At 38.0% G+C, this 9,257-nt stretch overlaps 1 protein-coding gene across 1 annotated transcript in view; it reads right to left on the bottom strand.

Annotated features, from left to right (window-relative positions):
- Positions 1-139: 139 nt before the first annotated feature.
- edem1 (ER degradation enhancer, mannosidase alpha-like 1) overlaps positions 140-9,257 on the bottom strand; it is a 25,349-nt gene continuing 16,231 nt past the window's right edge. The window contains exons 6-12 of the mRNA XM_061874630.1: positions 8,460-8,634; positions 8,276-8,396; positions 8,032-8,202; positions 3,061-3,134; positions 2,893-2,989; positions 2,627-2,812; positions 140-1,149 (exon numbers count right to left, since the gene is read on the bottom strand). Coding sequence (XP_061730614.1) covers positions 1,060-1,149; positions 2,627-2,812; positions 2,893-2,989; positions 3,061-3,134; positions 8,032-8,202; positions 8,276-8,396; positions 8,460-8,634 — 914 coding nt within the window. The 3' untranslated portion in view covers positions 140-1,059. The remainder of the gene's footprint in view (positions 1,150-2,626; positions 2,813-2,892; positions 2,990-3,060; positions 3,135-8,031; positions 8,203-8,275; positions 8,397-8,459; positions 8,635-9,257) is intronic.

Here is a 9,257-nt window from a genome sequence, read left to right as displayed (position 1 = left end):
GTAAAATAAACTAAATTAAAATTAAATTAAAGTATAATGTAAATACATTGAATTAAATCAAATGAAATTAAGGGTGATAAAGTATGTCGAACGTACATAGCTGGTAATATATGAAGGAGCAGAAAGAAAAGATGCATAGTTATCAGTAATTAAAATTTTAATCATCAAATAAACGCACAAGCTTTGCAATGAAAAAAAAAAATACCTGCTGGCATTGTAGGCAATCATTATTCTACACACATTGTCTTTGTGAAATTGTTCTTTCATTTGTTTTTGCTTTAAACCCTGAGATGATCAGCAGGTATGAAGAAGTGCAATCAAGTCAAATAAAATCTGTCAATTTACTTGTTCCTTTTGGAAAAAATTTGGACAAAAAGAAGACAAGAAAATTGATGGCTTGATTTAGTTGTAAACAAGTGAAACCACACAAACACACACACTCGTACACGCGCGTGCACACACGCGCACACGCACACGGACCGACTGACTTGAGCAACACGATTTAAAAAGTGTTAAGACCTCCTGAAGCTACGTTTTTTTAAAAAAAGGCACTTTAAGAGCATGAGTGACGGGTCTCTTACTCTCATGATCACACTTTTGTACAGTTACGATCCATAAATGTGAATAAACAAGCCCACTTTAAAACTTGCACACACTGCACTAGTGTCCCTGTGATGAAGCCCTCGGGATACGAGCAAGGCACTAAACAACACATGACGCCATTTGTTGTACAGGAGGACGACACGGTTACCCTAATTCACTCGCGCACTAACACACACACACACACACACACACACACACACACACACACACACACACACACACACAAAAAAAACAAACAAACAAACAAACAAACACACACACACACACACACTTCCAAGCATACGCGTACACTCCAAATACTCAAACAACCTAAACAGTAAAATAAATGGTCCCGGTGTTTTAACTCAGTCTGGATCCTCAGCAAATATACTCACAGTATGCACGTGTATTAATGTGTAGTGTAAGTGTATACGCATTCGAGTGTGTGTGTTTGCGCGCAGCGACATCACCACGCTGTCAGTGCAGGCCGACCATGTGATCGATCTGCCTCATGTAGACGCTCTTCAGGGGCAGCGTGTAGCGTCGCGCCTCTGGGATCCTGTTGCACTGTCAAAAAATACATAATTTATATTATTGTTTTAATATTCACAACTCTGTTCAATTATTATTGAATGGACATTATTATTGCAAGGACAAATGACCATCCATCCATCCATCATCTTCCGCTTATCCGAGGTCGGGTCGCGGGGGCAACAGCCTAAGCAGGGAAACCCAGACTTCCCTCTCCCCAGCCACTTCGTCTAGCTCTTCCCGGGGGATCTCGAGGCGTTCCCAGGCCAGCCGGGAGACATAGTCTTCCCAACGTGTCCTGGGTCTTCCCCGTGGCCTCCTACCGGTTGGACGTGCCCTAAACACCTCCCTAGGGAGGCGTTCGGGTGGCAAATGACCTTGGGGGCTAAAACAAGGGAGATCCCTCAATGTCCCACATTATTCAAAAGAGAAAAGCTGAATTGAACTAAGATAATTGAAATAAGATAACAAAAAAATAAATAAATGGCTGTTATAAATTGAACTAACATGCACACGTTTTTTATTCATGTAAAGTTTTTTTTGTGTGTTGTTATTAAAAGTGGAGTTGTGGATTTTAAAACATGTTTTTATATCCATAATATCATGTTTAAATTATGTATAGTTGCACTCGAAATGACTGATTTCACATCGTAAATGGGTTACTGTATTTACATATAATTTAATCAATAATTGTGTATTTATTTGTGTTAATATTTACAATGTATTATATATTAATATTATTATGACAGTGTAACCTCACCACTTTGTGTTTCACTTACTGCTGTCTCAGTGCATTGAGGATTTAAAAATTGAAAATAAGTCATTTGAAATACATTATCATAACGTCTGTTTGATATTATATAAACTGTCTTCTTAATGCCGCAATGAGCTGAGTATGTGTTTAACTGCCATCTAGAGTCTACTCTTAAGTATTGTCTGCAATAAAACGAGTAAAACATTAATACAGCATTTGTTTTGTTGAATACCTGTACTTTTTGAGATTAAGGTTACAAGGAACACTTAAAACATTGATAAAAAATTCATAAAAATACAAGTTGATAACAAATTCATACAAATACAAGTTGATTCAATGTTATTGAAAAAGTCATCCTCAAAACATTGCTTTTTTTGCTGCAACTTCCTGAAAAAGTTGCCACAAATTCAGGCCTTATAGGCCGCGATAAATACAAAAAAAGCCTTCAAAATCCTAAATATTTGTGAGTGACGCCGCCATTGCTGTCATCATCATCTGCAGCTAATTTTTTAAAGCGTTACAATTACATAAAAGTGTAGGCTTTATAAAAACCTACAATGTATACAACATTCATTAAAATCATAACATAAATAGCATTCCAAATACAGTATATCAGGTCGGAGGTGTGGAACGTAACTGCTGCATTAATGGAGGGCAACACTTTGTGGGTTTGTTGCAAATTGAAAAAGTAATTTGTACTAATAACTATTTATTTATAGAAAGTGAGTCACTGTCCAAACACAAAAATGTCAACCTTACATTGCTGGCGTTCTGGACGAGCTGCTCGTTAAACAGCTTCTCCACTGGCATGTCTTTGTCTTCACATGGACTTCTGTCCTTCCATCGATTCTCCCGGAAGCGCTTGTCAACAGGCATCAGGTGACCTTCTGTTGTAAAGATGTACTTGTTGCCCAACTTGTGAAGCGGGTTGTCCTCGTCAAAAAGCTGTAATTTAAAAAAAAAAAAAAAGTTTTTAAACTTACCTTTTGTTGGATAGTAACGTTTTACGTGCCACGCAATTCTACCAGAAAAAGATATTTGCAGGTCTCGCTGAGGAAGAAACTCTCCATGCGGTCCTCTTTGGATTTGTGCACAACGTGATGAAGGGTGGCGTACCCACATCTTAAAACAAAACAGTTCAATCCACACTTGCTCCAAAAAAAGTGTAAACACTTAAAAAAATAGATTTTTACCTGACTTTGGTATTTTTGTCAAGGCTCTGAATAATATCCATACCAACGTGCAAGTAGAAAGGGTTCTTGGTTGCCTGTGAAAAGGAAAAAACATTTTATTATTACATATCATTCATGCTTAGTTCTCAGCTGCAGAAAGTGTCAGGCAAGTAATGGGAGGCATAATTAGGTGTGAATTTGAGGCCTTTACCTTAAAATGTTTTATTGCACACATTTATTTTTTACGCATTTTAATTATTTTTTTTTAATAAGTGCCCCGCCTTCTGCCCAAATGCAGCAGAGATAGGCTCCAGCGCCAGCCGCAAACCCGAAGGGAATAAGCGGTAGAAAATGGATGGATGGATGGAGTTTCCCGCCACTAATGAATAATAGCAGTTAACCCAAATAATATGTCAAGTGAGACTTGATTAGGAATCCATTTTTATAAAATATTTTGTAACATTTTCAATAATATATATTTTATTTAGGACAGTCAAAGTTAACGAGATAATAAAAAGTTAACGCTACTTCCTTTGACAGCATGTTAATCGTGCTGTGCGTAATCTTTTTGCACCTAACAATTTTGATTTGAAAAAATCTGGGTATTATCTTCGACCCAACTCTCTCCTTTGAGTCACACATTAAAAGCGTTACTAAAACGGCGTTCTTTCATCTCCGTAATATATCGCTAAAATTCGCTCCATTCTGTCCACTAAAGACGCTGAGATCATTATCCATGCGTTTGTTACGTCTCGTCTCGATTACTGTAACGTATTATTTTCGGGTCTCCCCATGTCTAGCATTAAAAGATTACAGTTGGTACAAAATGCGGCTGCTAGACTTTTGACAAGAACAAGAAAGTTTGATCATATTACGCCTGTACTGGCTCACCTGCACTGGCTTCCTGTGCACTTAAGATGTGACTTTAAGGTTTTACTACTTACGTATAAAATACTACACGGTCTAGCTCCAGCCTATCTTGCCGATTGTATTGTACCGTATGTCCCGGCAAGAAATCTGCGTTCAAAAGACTCCGGCTTATTAGTGATTCCTAGAGCTCAAAAAAAGTCTGCGGGCTATAGAGTGTTTTCCGTTCGGGCTCCAGTACTCTGGAATGCCCTCCCGGTAACAGTTCGAGATGCTACCTCAGTAGAAGCATTTAAGTCTCATCTTAAAACTCATCTGTATACTCTAGCCTTTAAATAGACCTCCTTTTTAGACCAGTTGATCTGCCGCTTCTTTTCTTTTCTTTCTCCTATGTCCCCCCCTCCCTTGTGGAGGGGGTCCGGTCCGATGACCATGGATGAAGTACTGACTGTCCAGAGTCGAGACCCAGGATGGACCGCTCGTCGGGACCCAGGATGGACCGCTCGCCTGTATCGGTTGGGGACATCTCTACGCTGCTGATCCGCTTGAGATGGTTTCCTGTGGACGGGACTCTCACTGCTGTCTTGGAGCCACTATGGATTGAACTTTCACAGTATCATGTTAGACCCGCTCGACATCCATTGCTTTCGGTCCCCTAGAGGGGGGGGGTTGCCCACATCTGAGGTCCTCTCCAAGGTTTCTCATAGTCAGCATTGTCACTGGCGTCCCACTGAATGTGAATTCTCCCTGCCCACTGGGTGTGAGTTTTCCTTGCCCTTTTGTGGGTTCTTCCGAGGATGTTGTAGTCGTAATTATTTGTGCAGTCCTTTGAGACATTTGTGATTTGGGGCTATATAAATAAACATTGATTGATTGATTGATTGATTACAATTAAAATTCAGGGGCTATAAGTCGATTATAAAGTGATTAGTTATACATCTACAGTATAATTATTATATTGTATATGAATTATTATATTGTATATTGTTAATATGTCAATTATTACATATTATAAATGTATTACATGTAATTATCAACAACATTAATACGTCTACAAAACTTTTACTACAAGACTCTGCTACTGGTGTATGTAGTATTGCTTCATTTCTGTTTTTTAGATTTGTGTGCATAGCATATACACACACATTATATATATATATATATATATATATATATATATATATATATATATATATATATATATATACACACTCATATACACATACACTCATAATATATAATATATATATATATAATGTATATATATGAGTGTATATATATATATATATATATATATATATATATATATATATATACACATACACATACATACACTCATAATATATATATACACATATATGTATATATATATATATATATATATAGTGCGTCTGCCTCACAATACGAAGGTCCTGCAGTCCTGGGTTCAAATCCAGGCTCGGGATCTTTCTGTGTGGAGTTTGCATGTTCTCCCCGTGAATGCGTGGGTTCCCTCCGGGTACTCCGGCTTCCTCCCACTTCCAAAGACATGCACCTGGGGATAGGTTGATTGGCAACACTAAATTGGCCCTAGTGTGTGAATGTGAGTGTGAATGTTGTCTGTCTATCTGTGTTGGCCCTGCGATGAGGTAGCGACTTGTCCAGGGTGTACCCCGCCTTCCGCCTGATTGTAGCTGAGATAGGCGCCAGCGCCCCCCGCGACCCCAATAGGGAATAAGCGGTAAAAAATGGATGGATGGATATATGTATATGAGTGTATGTATGTATATATACACATATACACTCATAATATATATATATATATATATATATATATATATATCCATACATACATACATGAGTGTATGTATGTATATATATGTATATACAGTATACACAAACACCCACACACAAATATATATCCATACATAAAAAAGCTATCTTCTTCCCACTCCCTTTCAGGCAAAACTGTATCATCATGCTTACATACTGTACATTACCTTTTACATGATATTAATTTATGTTATTACGTGTCGTCTACCTTGTACTTTTTTTTTGTCATTGCCTGAAATAAATGAATAAATGAAAATACATACATAGATACATACAAACATATATATATATATATATATATATATATATATATATATTTATATATATATATATATATATATATATATATATATATATATATATATATATATATATACATACATATATATAAACATACACGTATAAACACACATGTACACACAAAGTCATGCACGCACAGACGCATCTATTTATAATAGGAGTGTGCATCTCTACCTTAAATGGCGATTCGATATGAATCTCGATACATGGATTATGATACGATTCACTAACAATACTTTTTAAAACATGATGATTTGATGCAATTCAATGCAGATGTAAGCTTTACATGGTGAAAAGAAAATTAAATGTATCATGTCGTCTACCTCTTGAAGCTCATCAAGAGAATGCAAAGAGTGTGCGAAAAAGTAATCAGAGCAAAGGACGGCTATTTTGAAGGACCTACAATATAAAACATGTGTTCAGTTATTTCCCCTTTTTTTGTTAAGTACATAACTCCACATGTGTCCAATTACAGTTTTGATACCTTCAGTGACAATCTACAATGTAAATATTGATCAAAATATGAAAACGCATTAAATGAGAAGGTGTGTCCAAACTTTTGGCCTGTACTGTGAATCGAAGGGGAAATATAAGCGTGAGAAATGCCAAGAGTGGTGTGTGGTGTGAGAAAGGGTTCATTTGCGTGACTCATGTTCAAAGCGTGAGGCTTGGCACCTGTTAGCTAGGTCTTTAGCACAATGAACAGTGTATTAGATGCTGTTTATCTCGTAGAGTTGAGGCAAAATTGGAGCTGGAAATTTTAGCTCCCTCATCGCAGACTTGAGTGTCTTGATGCCATCACAAGAGGTGAGTGCTCAGATTAGTCGTGCTGCCGCTACTTTATCGCTGCTTTCCAAACGTCACAAATGGCCAAATTGTTATCCAACTGACAAAGTAATCACTGCCATGATATAACTAAAAACTTGAAATTATTTGTCTAAACTTACATTTATTAAAGATTAAAAACTCTTATCTTTAATTGATCATGATTTTAACAAGTTTTGTATGGACAATGCAATTATCCATTTATCCATTCATTTTCTACCGCTTGTCCTTTGCAGGGGCACGGGGGGCTGGAGCCTATCCCAGCAGCACTGAATAAATATTTATTTCATTTGTGTGAAAGCTGTGAGGAGTTTGTGGAGGGCTTATAAAGACGTTAAATGCATGTAATATTCATTAAAAAAATCATAATAGTGTGCCTATTTTTGGAAATTAATCTACCATGTGGTGGTCAGGAACATAAGCCCTACGAATAATAGAATGAAACATGTCCTAAGTGACGCTGAAGTGAAATATCTTTTCACAATATTGGTGAATAATATTATATTTTTCCTGGCTGGCCTGGGAACGCCTCGGGATCCCCCGGGAATAGCTGGACGAAGGGGCTGGGGAGAAGGAAGTCTGGGCTTCCCTGCTTAGGCTGCTGCCCCCGCGACCTGACCTCGGATAAGCGGAAGAAGATGGATGGATGGATGGAATATTAAATTTTTCCCCCAAAAAATAAATAATGATCATTATTAAAATGTGTGAAACTGAGGGTTTAGATTCCAAAAAGATATCTTAATCTTTTTTTTTTTTTTTTATAAAATAGTAAATTTAAAAAAAAAAGAAAAATACCTTATATTTAGCAATGAATATATCTAAAAGGACTATAGAATAATCTACAAAAACATTCTGAAGGTTAAACAGGGAATCTATCTAATGTATGTATGGGCCCAGGGTTGGCTTATTGTATGTAGTAGTATTTAAAGTATCTAAATGATCTAAACCACATATTTATGGTCCTGGAGACAAAAAAGAGAGTGGTCTATTTGGGTTGAGTATTAGAGTGGAGGTCACATTTTGAGGAAATCCACTCTCGGCAGAAGACGAAGCTGCATATTTTTAGATATTTATTGATGATACTGTATACTTATTAATACTAGCAAATGCTGAAGAATGAATCTGCACTTGTAGCCTCACCGATTGAGAGCATTGGTCAAAGATGGCTTCCACTTAAAGCGGTTGTACCTGGTAAAGCAGGTAGGTGGATTCAGCCAGCTCAGGTCTCAGCGGGTAAAAGAGGACATCCGCAGCCTTCCGCTGCCAGTTGTACCTTTCTGGCAAAGCTCCAAAGCGCTTCCAAATTGCATAGTAGAAGGCGTGGAGGCAAATTGCATTTTCTACATCACCATTTAAAACCTTTAAACACCAAACAGACAGAAGTGAATTTAAAGAACTTGCACGATTTTGCTGATGTGGGAGCTCAGGCTACCTGCAGCCCAGGAAAGAAGGCTTGCAAGGAATCGATCCAAGTGTTCATGATTTCGCCACTCATCATGTTCACGTTCACGTACATGGGCGGGTCGCCTTCTCCTTCGTTGCACGACTCCCGCCTGAAACGTCACACGTTCAACTTTTGGGTGAGTGCTTATCCCCCCAGTGTGATAAAGACTGACCCTCTCCTCAGGTGGTTATGTATGCTGGCGTAAGCTGCCTGGAACATTCTGTAGTCGTCCTTCTCGCCAAACAGGATGTAGGCCTTGAACAAGTACTCGTAGAAGGAGTCCATACCGGCACCGAGGCCACTCTGCTGGCCCACCCACTGACCGGTTTGGATGTTAACAATGTTTCCTGGTGAGGACAGACCAAAGAAGGCTGCAGTCATAAACTCATGTTCGTCGTAGTGACATTACTGTTACAGCTTCCCCCCATAGGGCCGCTTGTAAAAGTGAAACTATTTAGTTTCTGGACCACAGGCCAATACTTTTTCCCCAGACTTTGAATGATGCTGCCGCTAATTTATGGATTTTTCCGGGTTCAGAAGCTTCACATCCCGCCATTAAATTTAGTCTTGTCACATCAGACCAGTGAAATTGTTCACATTAAATCAAACACACTCACAAAATTATTTAATCAGCAATTGAGCATCCAAAGCAGCCCCAAAACCAAAGACAAGCCACCCGGCAATCAAAGAAGGAAGAATGCTGTTGCACGGAACAAATATTCACCAACACAAATGTGCCCGAAAGGCCGCGCAATTAAACCGCTGAAACCGTCTTCTTCAGCAGTATTCAAAGTACACTGGGACAGCATTGTTTAACAACACCTATTTCGTTTTAACCAAGTGCATATTTGCCAACCTTGACACCTACGATTTCGCGAGGTGGGGGGTGGAGTATATAGCTAGAATTCACCAAGTCACGTATTATATATATATATATATATATATATATATATATATATATATATATATA

The sequence above is a fragment of the Nerophis ophidion genome, linkage group LG16, assembly GCF_033978795.1.
Source record: "Nerophis ophidion isolate RoL-2023_Sa linkage group LG16, RoL_Noph_v1.0, whole genome shotgun sequence".
NCBI lineage: Eukaryota > Metazoa > Chordata > Actinopteri > Syngnathiformes > Syngnathidae > Nerophis > Nerophis ophidion.
This window is presented reverse-complemented; position numbering and strand designations above follow the sequence as displayed.